General features: G+C 36.5%; 1 protein-coding gene across 11 annotated transcripts in view; it reads left to right on the top strand.

The window, feature by feature from the left end:
* The window catches only part of WWP1 (WW domain containing E3 ubiquitin protein ligase 1), a 119,377-nt gene that overhangs the window by 48,217 nt on the left and 50,863 nt on the right, over positions 1-20,297 (top strand). For 9 of the 11 annotated variants that reach the window (XM_010588383.3, XM_064267882.1, XM_064267884.1 and 6 more), the window contains 3 exons: positions 12,144-12,281; positions 12,374-12,440; positions 15,523-15,710. In XM_010588383.3, coding sequence (XP_010586685.2) covers positions 12,144-12,281; positions 12,374-12,440; positions 15,523-15,710 — 393 coding nt within the window. Of the gene's footprint in view, positions 1-12,143; positions 12,282-12,373; positions 12,441-15,522; positions 15,711-20,297 lie in introns of those variants that run through there. The other 2 variants (XM_023545850.2, XM_023545852.2) reach the window with 2 other exon arrangements.

Here is a 20,297-nt window from a genome sequence, read left to right on the forward strand (position 1 = left end):
GCATAACGCAGGTTGTTAATGAACCTTCCTCCAATCCTGATGCCCCGTTCTTCTTCATATAGTCCAGCTTCTCGGATTATTTGTTCAGCATACAGATTAAATAGGTATGGTGAAAGAATACAGCCCTGACGGACACCTTCCCTGACTTTAAACCAATCAGTATCCCCTTATTCTGTCCAAACAACTGCCTCTTGATCTATGTAAAGGTTCCTCATGAGCACAATTAAGTGTTCTGGAATTCCCATTCTTCTCAGTGTTATCCATAGTTTGTCTTGATGCACACAGTCTAATGCCTTTGCATAATCAATAAAACACAGGTAGACATCCTCTGGTATTCTCTGCTTTCAGCCAGGATCCATCTGACATCAGCAATGATATCCCTGGTTCCATGTCCTCTTCTGAAACCAGCTTGAATTTCTGGCAGTTCCCTGTCAATATACTGCTGCAGCCGCTTTTGAATGATCGTCAGCAAAATTTTGCTTGCATGTGATATTAATGATATTGATCTATAATTTCCACATTCCGTTGGATCACCTTTCTTGGGAATAGGCATAAATATGGATCTCTTCCAGTCAGTTGGCCAGGAAGCTGTCTTCTATATTTCTTGGCACAGATGAGTGAGCACCTCCAGTGCTGCATCTGTTTGTTTCAAACATCTCAATTGATATTCCATCAATTCCTGGAGCCTTGTTTTTTGCCAGTACCTTCAGAGCAGAGAAGAAACAGCTGCAAACATCCATTAATAATCGGAACCTGGAATGTACAAAGTATGAATCTAGGAAAACTGGAAATCGTCAAAAGTGAAATGGAACGCATAAACATCGATATCCTAGGCATTAGGGAGCTGAAATGGAATGGTATTGGCCATTTTGAATCAGACAATCACGTAGTCTACTATGCTGGGAGTGACACCTTGAAGAGGAATGGTGTTGCATTCATCGTCAAAAAGAATGTTTCAAGATCTATCCTGAAGTACAATGCTGTCAGTGATAGGATAATATCCATACGCCTATAAGGAAGACCAGTTAATACGACTGTTATTCAAATTTACGCACCAGCCGCTAGGGCCAAAGATGAAGAAATAGAAGATTTTTATCAGCTGCTGCAGTCTGAAATAGATCAAACATGCAATCAAGATGCACTGATAATTACTGGCGATTGGAATGGGAAGGTTAGAAACAAAGAAGGATCAGTAGTTGGAAAATATGGCCTTGGTGATAGAAACAATGCCGGAGATCGAATGATAGAATTTTGCAAGAGCAATGACTTCTTGATTGCGAATACCTTCTTTCACCAACGTAAACGGTGACTATACACATGGACCTCCCCAGATGGAACACACGGAAATCAAAGGACTACATCTGTGGAAATAGACGATGGAAAAGCTCAATATCATCAGTCAGAAAAAGGCCAGGGGCCAACTGTGGAACAGACCATCAATTGCTCATATGCAAGTTCAAGCTGAAACTGAAGAAAATCAGAGCAAGCCCACGAGAGCCAAAATATGACCTTGAGTCTGATACTCTAGGGTACTTTTAAAGGATGAAAGGTTTAGTCATAATGGAAAAGTTATTGTAGGAATTTGAGAGGTCATTTATAAAAACTCTGAACCACAAAGTGCAATTAATGAGCAGCTTGAAAATAGACTTATTCATCTGTATTGTTTCAGTAGCTCCCACTGCCAACAGCCAAATATTAAGAATATTTCTTTGCAGACAAACTTGATTTTTGATCAAATTAATAAAAAACTTATTCTGCATTCAGATTTCATTTGATTATTCCTGTAGAATCCCAATATATAAAGCATGCAGTAATATTGAACCACACAAACATGCACACACTCAGATGCATCCACACTTTTTCCCCCAACAGTCCCTGAACTAACTTTTGTGGAACCCTGTTCCTCAAACCAGTTTGAAAATGCACTTGGCTAGGAGATCAAGTCCAACTCATACTTGGACTTCAGAGCATTCCTTCCGTTTCTCCAATTTTCTGCCTATAGCTTAGTACTCTGACCTCTCCCATCCAGGGTAGTCCTCCCATTTTTTTCTGAATATGCTTTATTATCCTTTTTTGAAAGTAGTTATATTGTGATACCAATCACTTCCTTGGTATTTTCAAGAGTTGTATGTTAACATACCGACTTGTTGAAGCCCTGGTGGTGCAGTGGTTAAGTGATATCGCTGCTAACCAAAAGGTTGTGGTTCAAATCCATCAGCTGCTCCTTGGAAACCCTATGGGGCAGTTCTGCTCTGTCCTCTAGAGTCACTGTGGAGTTATTATGAATGATGGTATAGAAAGTCCATCTAAGTTAATTTCCTCTTGTTGCTACCCAATTTTTTTTAATGAATGAATTTGACCCATTAATATTTTAATGTTAAACTTATCTGGCAGTGCTCCCGCCCCCTTTTTTGTGTTGCCAGTGATGCAGGGTCTCTGGTGGGATCATTGTTTTTGTCTAAGTGCTATTGGAATGTAACCTTTAAAAACTTCCCTTATCTTTCAATATAAACTTCCTTAAACCCACCTTGAAAACCCTATGGAGTACAGCTCTAGTTTTAACACACATGAGGCTGTCATGAGTTGGAGTCAGCTTGGTGGCAACTGGTTTTTTGAATCCCCCTTTAAATCTTTTTTTGGAACTAAGTAAACTAAGAAAGAAACTTTGAATCTTGTTTATCTTTGGTATTTCTTCTGGAACTCTTATTAATATAATCATCATGATTTCTTTTTCTAGGTATATCACATTTGTCCTGTTTTTATCTGTGTTTTGGTTTTGATTAAACAGTTTTTAAGTCATTTCTTTGCTGCTTCTAGTGCTGTTTTTAAGTTTTCATGTTTAGCGTTATATTTCTAGTTTTAAGAAATCGTCATTTCTTTTTAATAGCTCTTACGGTTTTATTTAAAGAATCTTCGTAGCATATATTAACCGATAAATCTTGTTTTATTTGCCTAAGATTTTAAAAGTTTTCCCATTCAACTTAAGGATTTATTATTTTGATCTCTGCAGTCTTTTAAATCAGAACTGAGTTGTTTTTTAACTTTATTTTTCGTTTTATTAACAACCAATAAGGGTTATCTTCTCTTTTCTTATATTTGTGATTTTTAGAAAAGCAGATCCCTTCATTGTTTTGATATATGTGGTTCAAAGCTTTCTGTCTTCTCAAAAGTTAGGTAGTTTTATATACTCTGATAACTTGAGAAAAGTTAGAAGTTCTCAAAATTAATTTTTTCACTTTATTAGATGTGAAGCTTTTCTTCTCATTCAATAAACACGTATTAAGTAAGAAACATAAAAAACGTGTAAAGAATCCACACTGTTTGAGCATCCCCCACTTCCACTGCGATAAGGGTCCAACAGTCTTCCACACCAAAATGAATTTTGCCGTTGTCGAGGTCATTGCCCCTCTTCCAATTTATGAGGCTAATTTCTGCCTTTGCTCAAAGTTCTGACATTTTCTTCTTATACCTTCGTGTTTTTTTTACCTACCCCTTCTGCTGTTTGCGGGGTAAGGGTAGGGAATTAATTTATTTGAATAGGTATTTCTTCTGTCTTTGAAGATTTTCATTGCTTCAGCTTCCATATTACAGTAAGTGGTTGCAGCCATCCACAGCATTAAGTAAATCCCACAGCTCACCCAAATAAAATAACCTGTATTTTTCCAGTAAAAATTCAACTCCAGTTTACAAGGGAAATTCCTTCACTTCACGTTTCAAATCTTGGTGAGCTTTTAGTCCTTGTAATGAAACTAGTTGGATTGTGCCCAGAGCTATTGCTCATGTAGTCCTCTAATGCATCCTTTCAGACTTTGTGGATTTAAGTCATCATTTGTGCCTCAATTAACTTTCAGTTATGTGTTCAGATCACTTGAATGCCATTCTAAATTACGGAAGTTATTTAATTGGCTCTGCAGAGATGCATGGTATTTTTGGCTTTCTTTTCTCTATGCCACCAGCACTGGATACGTTTAAACCACTGACATCTGAGGTAAACTTCTCCCTATCAGCCCTGCTATTTCTTAAATTACACAGGAAAAACCCTCTATACCCATGGGAAGAGTGTAAGAGTAGTGTGGCTAAAATCCAGTGTTGGAACGTATACAGAATTTTACTTTGTGTTTCAATTTTGAGACTGACAAAACTACTTTAAACACTCCAGAGAGAAGTCAAATGGCTACCATTTAAACACTGGGCATTATGTCCAAAGTGATTCACAATAAACAATTATCTTTTTATATTGAGAATTAGGAATCAGAGAACCTGGTTATTCTTTGAATTGTCACTTCAAGTTGTGTAACCTTGTGCACTTATTTCATTTCTAAAATTCTATTATGCTCAGATTTACGTGTATGGTAGCCAGCTTCCAAAGTGGTGTCCCCGGTAATTCCTGCCTTCTGGTGTTTCACGCTTTTGTGTAGTCCCCTCCCCTACTGAATCAGGGATGGTCTGTGTGACCATTAGAATATGGCAGAAGTGACAGTTTGTGGCTCCCAATATTAGGTCATAAAAGGTATTTCAGCTTTTGCCTTGATCTCTTAGATTACTCACGCTGGGGAAAACAGGTGACCATTGTGAAGACACTCAAGAAGCCCTGTAGAGAGGCCCAGATGGAGAGGAACTGAGGACTCCTCTCAGCAGCCAGCACCAGTTTGCCAGCCATGTGTATGAGCCCCCTTGTAAGCAGATTCTCGAGCCCATTCAAGTTCCCGACCCACAGAAACTATGTGCAATAATAGTCATTATTACTTAAAGTGATAAAATTTTAGGGTAATTTGTTACTCAGCATTACATAATTAATACAATGTAACCAGTTTTTAGAAAGAGCTTCAGAATGTGAACCTGAGCCAAATATGAATTGTAAAACCAAAAGCCCTTAAAAAACAAGATTTTCAAAGATCTTTTGTTTTATGTGGACACAGGAAGGGTATGTCCTTGGCAAATCCATGGCTACAGGATAAATTATCTAGTTATATATCTAGCTCCTCATTTTCTCCACTATTTTCACTGTCAGATTGTTCTGTTGCCCTGTTTAAGCTAAGGAATAACATCTACAAGGTAGGAAAAATCAGCTTCTGCCCTACTAATATGAGTTCCCTGAGAATATGACTATCTTAATCATTTATTTAAAAAAAATATTTATTAAGTACCTATCTCTGTCTGATACTGAAGATACATTGCTGATTTAGCAGGCTAGATCACTTCTGTTAGAGGCTTTAGTTTAATTGAGGAAGTGCAGATGGCAGTAAGTCCATCAAAGGATAACCAGAGTAATGGCAAGGAGTTCTACTTTGGGTTGGTCAGGGTTTTTCCTGCTTCCTTAGGGTACAGTATCTGGCGCACTTAAGCACTTAAATATTGAACGAATGAAATATGTCTGAGTTTATCTGTTTTTATTGTGATAGAATAACATCCCCCACCCTTACCTTCTCACACATACACACGTAGATGAGAATTATTTATGTGATAATCTTCCTAATTTTATGATTCAAAAATAAACTTCAAACTTCCATGTTCCGAATTCTGGAAGACTAGGTGCTATGAACACTTGCCATGCAGGACACCTAGATCCTGGTTAGAACAAGTCTTTGCAGCATTGATGGTTTTGTAAAGAGGTAGGGGTAGTCTCCAAGGCCCCGCTTCTTCAAAAAAAAAATAAATAAAGGCAAGGAAAACATCATGAACTGGGGTTAAGATAGTGTGTGATGTTGGTAGCAGCTTTTAGGGTACCATGTCTAACAGTTAGATTGGATTCCTCTGTTTGGAAACCCTGGTGGCGTAGTTAAGGGCTACGGCTGCTAACCAAGAGATTGCCAGTTCACATCCACCAGGCACTTCTGGGACACTCTGTGGGGTAGTTCTGCTCTGTCCTATAGGGTCTCTATGATTCGGAATCGACTGGACGGCAGTGGCAATGGGTGGTACAGTCTAGACTCTTGAGGACCCTCAAGCCACTGGCAGAAGCAAAATCAAAAGCAAAGCTTGACTGTAATAAAGTCTAGATATTTCCCTTAGATTAATATTAGAAAATGAATTCATCATCAATGATTGTAAATCGTAAGAACGTAAGGAAACAAGCATCGTAAGCAGGGGTTGTCAAATTTTTCCTATAAAGAGCTAAATAGTAAATATTTAGGCTTTACAGTCCATACAGTCTCTGTAACAACTATTAAACTCTGCCGTGGTAGTGTGGAGGTGGCCATAGAAGTATATAAATGAATGTATGTGGCTGTATTCCAATAAAAGTTTATTTACAGAAGCAGGCAACAGGCCACATTTGGCCTGCAGACTAGTTCGCTGACCCATGAAATAGAGGGTGGAGTAGAGGAGATAAGACTGCAAATTTTTGAACACTGATGAAAAACGTGAACCCACAGATCCATCATATCCTGAGTAAGATAAGAGCAAGTCATGCCTACACATAACACAGTGAAGTGCATAACACAAAAGGCCTTGAAAGCAACCATATAGAAAAAAATAGATCCAACTACAAAAGTACGGTAATTAGAATCATAGAATTAGCAGTAATAGGAAAAGATAGTGGAGTATCTTCATAGAGTTAAGAGAAGATGGTCAGTGTAAAATTGTATGCCCAACAAAACTGTCAAGGACGAGAATACAGACATTTACAGATAAACAAAAAAGGAGAGAATTCACCGCCAAGAGACCTATTGTGAAGGACTATTCTTTAACAATAACGAAAATTGGTTTATCATTTTTGATGCTATTTAACCCATTTCCCCCCAGTGTTTCATGTATCTCCTTTCTTGTTTTTTTAAAAAGACTTTCTCATTTCCCCCTTTTTTATACTAGCTTGAAACTTAAACATAGCTGTTGATATTTTCATGGTTTCTCTGAAAATTTTGTCATACAATATTTAACTTAAGTAAAACAATATTGTCCTTCCCCTACCAACCCATAAACAAACTACCAAGAATTTAGAACACGTGAATTTCAGTCAACTCTCTCTCAACTTACATGCTATGTATATAATGATGTTGTTGTCAGATGATGAGAGATGCAAGAATAATTGATGAGCAATTAAAAACTGATAGCCATGTGTATAAATCTAAACAAACATTGTATAAAATAATAATGACAATTTTTAAGGGAAGATAGTGGCTCTGTGAGAGAAAAGACCTGATAGTCTGCTCCTATAATGATTATGGAAACCCTGGTGGTTAAGAGCTATGGGTGCTAACCAAAAGATCGTCAGTTGGTATCCACCAGGTGCTCCTTGGAAACTATGAGACAGTTCTACTCTGTCTTGTAGGGTCGCTATGAGTCAGAATCTACTTGGTGGCAACGAGTTTGGTTTTTCTTTTTTGGTTTATAATGATTAGAGTAGAAAACCCTACAGGGTGGTTGTGTTCTGTCACATGGGGTCACTATGAGTCAGAATTGACTTGACGGCACCTGACAACAACATCATTATATACATAGCATGTAAGTTGAGAGAGAGTTGACTGAAATTCACGTGTTCTAAATTCTTGGTAGTTTGTTCATGGGTCGGTAGGGGAAGGACAATATTGTTTTATTTAAGTTAAATATGTATGACAAAATTTTCAGAGAAACCATGAAAATATCAACAGCTATGTTTAAATTTCAAGCTAGTATAAAAAAGGGGGAAATGAGAAAGTCTTTAAAAAAAACAAGAAAGGAGATAAATGAAACACTGGGGGGAAATGGGTTAAATAGCATCAAAAATGATAAGCCAATTACCAACAATTGCAGTAAATGTAAACCAACTAAACTGGTCAGTTAAAAGACACTAATTGTCAGATTGGATTTTTAAAAAATTTAGCTACATGATATAGCTACAAGAATCACCCTTAAAGACTTAGAACACAGAAAAATTGGAAGTACCCAAAAGTTGGAATAACTTTATTAGACAAAATAGAACTAAAGATCAGTAGTTAAGAAAGTTTACTATCAGAAAGACACAAGAATTTTGAGCTTAGGTGCATTAAGTAAAAATAGCATCAAAACATAGTATTTAGTAAGAAAAGAAAGTGTAAGGAGAGATTGAAAAATTCGCCATGATAATAAGAATTTTCTCAGTTATTGATAAGGGATAGCTTCAGATTTGAACATAACTTGATATAGTAGACCTAAATAGAACTCTGCCACCAATGATGAGAGAATTAGAACTTGTTCTTTTCCCTGAGTCCCTGGGTGGCGCAAACATTTAAGTACTTGACCATTAGGTTAGTGGTTCAAGCTTACCCATAGGTACCTCAAATCAAATCTGGAGACCTGCTTCCAGAAGGTCACAGCCTTAAAAACCCTTTGGATTACGGTTTACTCTGCACACATTGAGTCACCGTGAATTGGAATTGACTCAATTGCAACTTGTTTGGTTTTTATTCTTCTCACACACCATGGAAAATTTACAAAAATGGATAACATTCTATACTATAAATCAAGTTTCAGATTTTAAAAATTCATGTCATATAGTCAGTCTCTGACCTTAATTTTGAAATCCCAACATATATTAAAAAAGATGTTTTAGTACTTTTGAATAACATAAGTCAAAGAAGTTTGTAACTGAAGTTTTAAAATACTCAAAACTCGGTAATAAAATATTATCAAAACTTTTAAGATTTAGCAGAAGTGGTACTTAAAGGAAAATGTATAGGCATATAATTTTGTGTAAGAAAGAATGAAAACACATGAGCTAATCATCCAATTAAGAAGTTAGAAAAATAACAATAAATCTCCAAAAAGTAGAAGGAAAATGATAAAGATTAAAAATCAGTTTTTAAAAAAAAAAGCCCAGAAAGAATATCAACAAACACAAAAGTTGTTTATTTGAAAATATCAATAAAAAGTGCTCAGGAAACATCACAAATAGATGATATTAGGACTAAAGTGAAGGACATAACTACAGATGTAGCAGCAGGTAAAAGGATTAATAGAATATGAAAGATCTTATGCTCAGAAATTGAAAACACACATGGAATGTTCAAATTCCTTTTAAGAAAAAAAAAAAAAAAACCTTCCAAAATGGAATGAAGAAGAAATAGAAAGCGCGAATAGCACTGTAACTACTAAGGAAGTTGAATCAGTAGTTAAATCTTCCCATAAAAAATGCCAGGTAGTGTTACAGACTAGTTATTCTAAATTTTCAAGAAAGATATCATCCCAATGTTCACAACTCTTCCAAAGAATAGAAGAAAAAAAAATTCTCCAACACCATGAAGTAGATATTATCTTGATGTCAAAACCTCACCAGGAGAACATGAAAATTACAGGGTATTCTCATGAACATTATTAGTTAACTGAATTCAGCAGTATTTATGAAAGATGATATACATAACTAAGTTGAGTTTTTCCCAGAACTGCAAGGGCGATTTGAACATTAGGAGGTATGTCATTATAATTCATAACATTAACAATTAAAGGAGAAATATCAAAAGACTATGAGTAGATGCAGAAAAAACATTGGATAAAATTTAGCACTCACTCATCATAAAGATTACTAGCAAACTAGGATAAAAAATAATTTATGCAACCTGTACCTACTAGAAATGATATTTTGAGTTACTTATCAAAAGCTATAACTGACATATTTTTTTTGGCGATGAAGGAGTTTGTTAGGGAAACTTACATACGAAGGCCAAGTCCTGGACAGCTCCAGGATCCAGGCAGCTTTCTCTGTACCCCACAGTGAGAGGGCAGAGGTTTTATAGTGGTGGTGGATAATAGTGACTGCAAACCAGGGACTTAACGTAAGATTAATTCAGCAAACGGTAATGAACTAGTGGACTACATGAGGGCACACATGTTCGGCCTCACAAAACCTGTTTTCCCTTTAGTCCACCCCCTTGAGACTGACTTTGACAACCTGGGATGTTCCCCGTCTTCTGCTACAGTACGAGAGACCCAGTTCCCTCCCTGCTGGAAACAGATATAGGCAGTGGGGTTGGACAGGTGCCATGTGGTGCCCATGCATGTGCAAAAGACAAAGTTACTGTGTGCCAAGAACAGGGGGAAGTATTCCCTGGTAAGGAGAAGGAACTGGGAGAGTGAAGGTGACCCAGCTCCCAGCCTCCTTATCAGAGAATATTCTGGGCCCAAAGCCTTACTTAAGCAGACTGGATGGGAGGTATAGAGACAGACCATTCCCCAAACAGTCCACCCACAACTTCCATCAGGGTGCCAGAAAAAGAAGCAAAGCAGTTCCAAGTCCTGGTATGCCCATCACCCGTTTTGGATGTTGAGCTGTGGTTTGGTGCATAAGTCTGGTGGATGTTGTAAGTGTACATCATTTGAGGCAGCATTTAATGCGGGTCACTAGTGGGACTGTCCCCAACAGATTGATCGGGCCTTCTTGGAAGACAGATCCTAACCAGCTACCCCAGTTGTGGCTTAATCCAAGCCAACTGAATAGATTAAAGGGCTGCATTTGTATAACTGACATAATTTTTTTTTTGTTTAAGTATTAGGTTTATTTCCTTTGAAATCAGGGACAAAAAAGAATGCCCAGAATCATCTGTTCGTAATTGTACTGGAGCCCATTCAGAAAAACAAGAAAAAAAAAGCAGATTAAAAAGGAAGAAAAAGAGCTGACATATACTAACACTATCATTGTATGGAAAATACAAAACTATAAACAAATTATTTTTAAAAGTAGAAGTGCTTGGCTGCTAAGCAAAAGGTCAGCAGTTCGAATCCACCAGCCGCCCCTTGGAAACTCTGTGGAACAGTTCTACTGTGTCCTGTAGGGTTGCTATGAGTCAGAATTGACTCGATGGCAATGGGTTTGGTTGGTTTTTTTTTTACCCCATGGTGAATTTCTGTGTTCTAGAAACAAACACAAAATGCGTTTTTGTTTTGTTTTTGTTGTTCTTTCTCTCTGTTTTGTTTTTAAGTCAGTGATTATAATAGCAACAATTTATAAATTACCTGGCAACTAAATCTAACAAAAGGTATGTAAGATCTGTGTTCAGAAAACGATAAAACATTACTGAATCACAGTAAAAAAGACCTAACTTAAAAGATAATCTGTGTTCCTGAATAAGAAAACTCAATATCCTAAGAATGTCAGTTTCTTAATTGATTTATCGTTACTGCAATTGTACACAAAGCCCCAAAAGGTATTTTCACGGATCTTGACAAATGCATTTGAAATTTATACGCAGGTGCGAAGGACCAAGGCGGTAAAGATTTTGTAATAACAAAAAAACTGGAAACAAACATCCCTCAATAGGTGACTGTTGGAATAAACTATGGTGTGTCCACACACAACAAAGTACTATAAAAAGGGCTGAGGAAGATCTTTATAGACACTTATAACTTCATGACCAGCATATATTAATTGAAAGGTGCAAGAGGCCGAAGTGTTATAGTGTGGTATTATCTGGATTACTTACATGTTCTGTGAGGTTTATAACATACAAAGAAGCAATTAAAGATGATATTGAAAGAATGGGGGGCTATCATGGATTGAATTGTGTCCCCCAAAAATGTGTGTATCAGGTTGGCTGGGCCATGATTCCTCCTATGGTGATTACCCACCATTTTGTCATCTGATGTGATTTTCCTGTGTACTGTAAATCCTGCCTTTATGATGTTAATGAGGGGGGTTGGGCCGAAGTTTTTGATGAGGCAGGGCTCAGTCTACTAGATTGGATTCTGTCTTGAGCCAGTTTCTTTTGGGATATAAAAGAGAGAAGCTAGAGAGTCAACGGGACCTCATACCACCAAGAAAGCAGTTCTGGGAGCAGAGCGCATCCTTTGGACCCGGGGTTCCGAAGAAGCTCCTTTTCCAGGGGAAGATTGATGAGAAGGACCTTCCTCCAGAGCCAACAGAGAGAGAAAGCCTTCATGTGGAGATTACGCCTTGAATTTGGACTTTTAGTCTACTTTACTGTGAGGAAATAAATTTCTCTTTGTTAAAGCCATCCACTTGCGGTATTTCTCTGAAAGCAGCACTATGTAACTAAGACAGGGGCGTATTTAACTGGCTGTGAAAGGGGGTAACTCTGGAGCATAGAAGAGCTACAGATAAAAATGCAGATAATTTCTTTCAAATGTTGCTGCTGAGTACTGAGTTATAGTAATTCTTGAAATGTATTTTTATTTCTAAACATATTTTTGTTATGTTGCAACAGCTTTTAAGTTAGGATTTTTTTTTTCCTTAGTGGAAAGAGTGAAAGAACAATTAAAACTTTCCTTGGAAAACAAGAATGGTGTACTGCAAACCGGTGAATTGACAGTTGTACTTGATGGATTAGTGGTTGAGCAAGAAAATCTAGCAAACGGCAGCTCATCTCCAACCAGTAAGCTAACTTTATATGTTTTTAAAATTCAAGGAAAAAAACTCAGCAGGAACTATGTAAAAAAACCTAGTTTATTTTTTCTTGTCGTTCAGTAGAAATACAGCAAAATGGTGATGCCTTACATGAAAATGGAGAGCCTTTAGCAAGGACAACTATCAGGTAGAATACTTTATTTTATTATTTGTGGCAACATGATGTAACATTTCCATTTCTGAAGTTTTTAACTTTCATCTTAGTTTAGAATTTGCCACAGAATTTAAAAGCATAGATCTAAATATGTCATTTTGACTGAATTCTTATGAAAATAGTTTTTTAATAACAGCTTTATTGATATATAATACACATACCATAAAATTCGCCCTTTTAAAGAGTACATTTCCGTGATTTTTAGTATATTCAGAGTTATGCAAGCACAGTCACTGTGTATTTTCAGAATTCTCATCACCCACATAAAGAAACTCCATACCCATGAGCAGTCCCTTTCCATTCTTCCTTCCTCCCAGATCCTGGTAACCACAGATCTACTTTCTGTGGCTATGTTTTGCCTACTATGACTGTTTCATATAAATGGAATCATGCAGTATGTGACCTTTTGTGACTAACTTTTTTTAATTAACATTATATTTTCAGGGTTCATCCATGTTATAGCTTGTATCAAGTGCCTCATTGTTTTTTTATTGGAAAATGGCTTGTTAGAATCTCTGTTTAGGCATATTTTATTGATAAAATTCTAAAGAGAATTGGATACTATGGAAAAATGATTATCTTATTGTTGTCTGAATTGGCAGCTTCTTGCAGATCACTAGAAAATAGATTCTCCACAGATTGTGGTCTTCCCTCAGAAATCCTGCCATTTGCAGAAACTGCCTGGCATTCACATTTCCTGATGATTAATAGGAGCTATGTTTGAAATATTTAAATTGGAATAAAAGCATTAATAGTTCAAATATAATGGAATTGACCAAACCCATTGCTGTCGAGTTGGTTCTGACTCACTGCAACCCTACAGAACAGAATAGAATTGCCCCATAGGGTTTCCAAGGCTGTAAATCTTTACAGAAGATTTGCCACATCTTTCTCCCACAAAGCTGCTTATGGGTTTGAACTGCCAACCTTTCGACCTTTCGGTTAGCAGCCAAATGTTTTGACCACTGTGCCACCAGGGTTCCTTATAATGGAATTAGCACCTGAAAATGTTAAATAATACATATTGCTGTAAAATTAACATTTCTGCATTTGAAAAAACACTTTGGTCTGTGATAAAGTGTGACCTTTATTAATCTAGGGAGCTACTAATACCATTACTTCTAAATTGCCGTTAAAGGATTCTCATCAAAGAACAGATAAGTTTGTCTTCCGAATATTTATTTGACTTAAATAAATATATTTAGTGTCCATTTTGTAACTTACACTGAGAAAATTAAGCATAAAAAGATCAATCAAAAAGTATTAGTGTGTGTATGTATATGTCTGTTTTTATAGTTTTTGAAATAGAGTTTTAGCTGCATAAAGGAGCTTGATCTCATGTTTATTATGTTGTAACACATCTTGAATAAAAGGATAGCTCTGCAGCACCAGAAGAACTTCACACGGGTTCTTTTACCTGAACTCCTGGATCACTGACTCCCACTGGGTAGCTGGGAGAGGTATACAACCAGAATTCCCTGGGGCGTTTTTTCAGACCTTAATTGCCCACATTTCTGCACGTATCTCATTCCAAACATCTAAGTGACCGGGGAGGGGAGGGTGGCATTCATTTATCCATTTGTTTATTCAACACATAATTGTTGAGTGCTTGTTTGGTGCTCCGGTGGCACAGTGGTTAAGAACTACAGCTGTTATCCAAAAGGCTGACAGTTCAAATCCACCAGCTGCTCCTTGGAAACCCTACGGGCAGGGGCAGTTCTGATCTGTGCATAGGGTCATTATGAGTCGGAATCTACTTGATGGCACTGGGTTGTGGTTTGGTGCCAGAGACTAGTCCAAGCACTGGGAATACCTTCCCTGTTTCCATGATGTTTACATTCTGATGGGATAAAAGGAGATATAAACAAGTAGAGAAACAGATAAGCTAATCAGAGATAGCGATAAGAAGTATAGAATCCTTGAAACAAGGCAAGGTGACAGGAATGGAAGGAAGGCTGTTTTAAAGAGATGTCAGGGAGTCATCAGTGAGGAAGTGCCATTTGAGCTAAAATTAAAAAGCCGAGAATGAACCATCCATGCAGAGTTTTGCGGGAAGAGCATTCGGGGCAGAGGGAATAACTAGTGCAGAATCCTGAGTTTATTCGTGGTTAATTTATGTTCTGTAAATTCTTCTCTCTCTAGAGCATAATATTTAATCTTTTCTGATTGTATTAACCTTATAGTTTCACTACCTAGTATACAACAGTTTGTAATAAACTTCTGATGACTTCAGCATTTTGTTTTGTAAGCAGTAAAATTGACATAGGACATCTCCTGCAAGGTGAGCAAGGAGGAGCTTGGAGAGAGAGAGATCAGGCTGCTCTGTGGAGGGGGAACAGATAGTGTGACAAGAGTGGAAGCAGAGACATCAGTTAGGAGGTTATTAGAGGCCTGTGTATTTTGGAAAAACTCTCCTGGTGACTTTCATGATTATTGCCTGACTCCCCATTTGCTGCCAATAAAATTTAAAATGTTTGATTTTCCAATCGTAGTTTTTATTTATTTATTTGTAGTTATTTATACAGTAAATTCTTCTAATTCTATTAGATATAATACTTAGCTTTTTCTGATCATCATATACTTCATAATTCTAGTGCCTAGCATATAATAATTGGTAATCAACATTTGAAGACTTTTTCAGCTTATTTTTCAGTATTCATTAAAATTACAATACTTATGTTTGGAATTGGTTATTATAAGTTTCATGAGCATTGCTTTTCGAAACTACTTTTAGAGCCTTTAGAGATTAATATTCTTAAATTTAAATATTTAAAATGTACAATTCGAACATTCATTTGGCGGAATCTGTTAATTTTGACTTAGTATACCTGTATGTCTTATTATTTATTTTATCTGGCAGTGTAGGTACACTTAGAATTGAAAGTGATTTAAACTTTCATGTGATAAAAGCTTACCATATTTTTATTCATTACTCTTTATACCTAGTACTTTGCTTGACTATTAAGAACTCGGTAAATATTTCCTAAACTGTTCTGGTGAAACGTTGTTTAATTGTACTTAATTCATTGAAGTAAGGTATCTTTTTTTTTTAAAGGTTGGCGATTGAATGTACTACTAATGGAATAGATAATCATGTACCTACAGACACTCTAGTCCAAAACTCATGCTGTTCATATGTAGTTAATGGAGACAACACATCTTCATCTCCGTCTCAGGTTGCTGCCAGACCCCAAAATACACCAGCTCCAAAACCACTCACACCTGAGCCTGCCAGTGACACTGGTAAGCATGGCTATTTATGACATACTGTTTACATGAAAGGTTAATTAAGGTTTATGTGTCTATACCTACACTTCTGTTTTTGTTCAGTCTTAATTTTCTATACTGCGATAAGAATTTTAAAATTACAATCCCTGGAATTTTTTTTTTTAATAATTTGAATTTCTCTAGATTATTTAGGAAGATATTCCAAAAATATATTAGTTTGGAGTCACAACACATTCCCTATATAAGTACTTACATGATACCTAGATTCTTAGGCTTAATGCCACAAAATATGCTGTTTAATTCACGTTGTAAAATATATTTCTAAAAGAACTTTAGTGAATTCACTGATTTGTTAGTAAAAGTTAATAACAAATACTTCCTTTAACCTGTCTTTCAATATTACAGTTTTTTTCTTGGCACGTAACTTAGGAAAATTAAACAGCTGCCAGAAGGTTTTATGTTTTTCAAAAATAAGCTTTATTCTATTATAGAAGGAATATTTAAAGAAGATTTTTCTACAATCCTATTTTTCAGTGGACTCTGCTGTAAAATCAGTAAATTTTTTGATTGTATATTAACTCAGATGAGTCTCCCAAAACTCAAACATCTTAGCACTTGCTTAAGATTACTGTATTTTTATACAAATAGCATGCACCCTCTATGTTTGTTTGCCAACCGCTCCCTCCCCCTGTGAGGTACGTTCCTAAGTGCTGCTATGCCAGTATTTTTATGTGTTGCCAGAAAAAAATTAGCATAGCACGCAGGGGGAGGATGCAATTAGCAAACAAACGTAGAAGGCATGCGTTATTTTTGTTAAAATACAGTACTAAGTAATACGTGTTGGAGCTCGAATTGGAATCCTGGTCTTTTGATTCCAGAGCTTATGTTCTTTCATATGTTTGTCTATTTATGAGAAAGTATTAAATAGACGTAAAGAAGCAATTCAGTAATGAAATTTATAGGTAAGAATTATGTATTTATACCTAATGATGAGAGGTTTTTACCAAGAATACCCTGAGAGTTTTTGTAAACATGGGAACTGACGTGTATGAATAATATTTTTGTTTTGTTTTCTTTATTACATGCTGCCTTTTTTTAAAAAAAAAAAAAAAAAAGGTGAATTTACAGATAGTTTCCAAAGTACCTGCAATAAGTAGAACTTTTTAGACATTAATTTAGGGTAACTGGAAAATAAAAGGAAGATAAATAGATATAACTAGGGTGAAATTAGTGAGCAAAATGCTTTTTTCCCCCTATTTTCTGATGTGACACTGAGATTTCTATTAGTAAAACACAAAAGGAAACCTCATCTTAGATTATTCACAGTTAGCTCTAAGAGCAGACTGTTTAAAACAGTTGCTATTTCTAATACTTGGGTTTTTAAGGATCTGTACGAAAAGACACTGTATATGAACAACATCCTAAGTAATACAAGAGAGTAAATACAACAGTGAGTTGCAAAGAACTGTCTTACATCATCCTTCAGTGTAGGATAATGGCTAACATCGTAGTGTAGATCATTTAAGTCATTCTGTAGGTGGCCAGTGCAGCACTTGGTAAATAATCAACTTGCTCATGGTTTGGTTAATTGAAAAATTAAATTTTACAGTTTTAAAAACATATGCTGAGGGAAGTACCTATAGGAAGAGCCAATAATTTGTTAAAAAATCTGCTAACACATAGAAAAATGATTGACCTGAGAACCGGAATTTTTCACAATAAAGAGTAAATGAATGTAATGCTTTTTAGCCTAGAAGGGTATTTTATTATTGTTGTTTTTAATTTAATTTTGTTGTTGTTGGGAGTATACACAGTAAGGCATGCACCATTTCAACAGTTCCTACACGTACAATTCAGTGACATTGATTACATCCTTTGAGTTGTGCAACCATTTTCACCCTCCTTTTCTGACTTGATCCTCCCCATTAACATAAATTCACTGGCCCCTAAGGTTCGTATCTAATCTTTTGAGTTACTGTTGTCAATTTGATTCCATATAGATAGTTCTTAAAAGAACATAATACTCAAGGCATTTTTACCAGTTAAGCTAAACTGTTGTCTGGTTTTAAGATTTCAGGGGATATTTTTGCTTTAAAGATTACCGTAGGGCAATAGTTTTGGGGGTTCATCCAGTCTCCATGGGTCCAGAAAATCTGGATTTGATAAGAACTTAAAATTCTGTTAGCCTAGAAGGGTTTTCTATCAAATATTTGTCTTAGCCATTCCAAAAACAAAAAGAAAGAAAAGAAAAAACTAGTTACCTGCCCATAAAAAATTTTAAAATTTTAAACAGTGTAACTTCTTGTGAACTCTCCAAGGAGGTTGTAAATACTAGTAATAATAATACCCCTATGTAACTGGACCAATAAGCAACATTGTGATATATGGAGAAAAGATTGACATTGTCAAGGATTTCATTTTACTTGGATCCACAGTCAACCCCCATGGAAGCAGCAGTCAAGAAATCAGATGACATACTGCACTGGGTAAACCTGCTGTAAAAGACCTCTTTAAAGTGTTAAAAAGCAAAGATATCACTTTTAGGACTAAGGTGTACCTCACCCAAACCATGATATTTTCGATTGCCTCATAAAAATGTATGTGAAAGCTGGACAGTGAAAAAAGAAGACTGAAGAAGAATTGACGCCTTTGAATTAAGTTGTTACCAAAGAATATTGAGTATGCCATGGACGGCCAGAAGAATGAACAAGTCTGTCTTGGAAGAAATAAAGCCAGAGTGCTCGTGGGAAGCGAGGATGACGAGATTTCGTCTCACATACTTTGGACATGTCATAGGAGGGACCAGTCCCTGGAGAAGGACGTCATGCTTCGTAAAGTAGAGGGTCAACGTAAAAGAGGAAGACCTTCAACAAGATGGATTGACACAGTGGCTGTACCAATGGGCTCAGGCACGGCAGTGATCATGAGGATGGCGCAGGACCGGGCAGTGTTTCGTTCTGTTGTGCATGGGATTGCTATGAGTCAGAACTGACTTGATGACACCTCACAGCAACATTGTGACCAGATAAATGAGTTGATTTATTATATAGGATTGTCATTGGATTCATAGTGGTTTATCCACTTCCATTCTTTCTGGCACTAATTAGATCGCAGGGCCAATCATTTACTAGTCCACTCCTGGTTTGCGAAAAGTTTAATACTGAATATTCATTTCGGAAAGTCTCATACCATCATTTTATTTCATTCTTTTCATCTCCCTTCGTTTAAAGTATCTGAAATTTGGAGGGGTACCTCTTACTTGTAGAATATGTAGCTATTTTAGCGGACCGGTAAAAATATTCATTGACCAGTAGTTGTTGCATGTTTTTGCATTTGGACATATTCAGATGTTGATATAAAAAGGATTTACTGAGGTGCTCCTCATTGTAGAATCTCTTCTATAGTGTTATTGTGTACCATGGAGTCAATTCCAACTCATAGTGACCCTAGAGGTCAGAGCAGAACTGCCCCATATGGTTTGCTAAGCTGAAATCTTTATGGGAGCAGATCACCAGGCCTTTTCTTCATGGAGCAGCTGGTGGGTTTGAACCTCTGATCTTTTGGTTAGCTGCGGAACACTTCAATCATTGTGCCACCAGGGTACTCTACAGCTTGTCAAATACTTCATCGACTCTAGCTAGTGAGAATAAATTTGCTTCCCACATGCCTCTCTTATTTATCCTTGCTGGAAATTTCAAGGTGAAAATATAACACGCATGGGGGGACTAGAAGTGAAGGCTCTGTCATAAGTAATTTCTGTGACATTCAAAACAACTGTAAGGAAACCTAAGACAATCTGAATAGTAATAATGATAGCCAATGTTTGTACTATAGGTGTTGTAGATACTATATGTATCCATAACCGATTTAACTCACACAGTTGCTCTATGAAATGGGTACTAGTTTTCCCTTTTTCTTTTGAAGGAACTAATGCACAGAGAAGTTGAAGTCACAGCTAGGAAGTAGAAGAGCTTTCACTGACATTCATCCGTATGGCTTTCGACTCTTTGCACTTTGCTTTCCTGTTCATTTTGATGTGTTTATTATAGTGTCTCTAAGCTGTTAACCTATTCGTCTTTCATACTGTGATAGGCTTGAAATAATACTTCCTCAACCAACTTAGTGATAGTACTTTCATCTTCTCTTATTATCATTGGCGGCATCTGACAAAACATTTCAACTGTGTTCATTCCATTGGCTGGTTTAAAAGACTTCCGGAACCTTCTCTGTTGGTAGCAACCACTTGGCTTGTCCTTTGTATGATCTCTCATACAAAGAGAGGATGTTAGGAGGATGAATTCAGGTACTTTTTCAAGCAGTGGGGGAAATGCCTATCCCTTTTATGGTGTTGGTACAAAATACTCTGTTTTCTAATTAAGGACTTTAAAAATCAGTTTTCCTTGTTGGAAGTTAGAAGTTGCAGTCATAGTGGGGTTGTCTATACTCTGTGTATAACATATAACATGTCTTTAATTCCTTACCTATGCTTCCAAAATCCTGAAATCTCTAAAATTTAAAGTGTTTGTTTGGTAAACTCATTTGATGGCAAAATGACTAGAACTGACATGAGGCTCTTTATAGCTTTCATTTATCGCAGTGCGA

This window comes from Loxodonta africana, chromosome 14 (genome assembly GCF_030014295.1).
Source record: "Loxodonta africana isolate mLoxAfr1 chromosome 14, mLoxAfr1.hap2, whole genome shotgun sequence".
Lineage (NCBI taxonomy): Eukaryota > Metazoa > Chordata > Mammalia > Proboscidea > Elephantidae > Loxodonta > Loxodonta africana.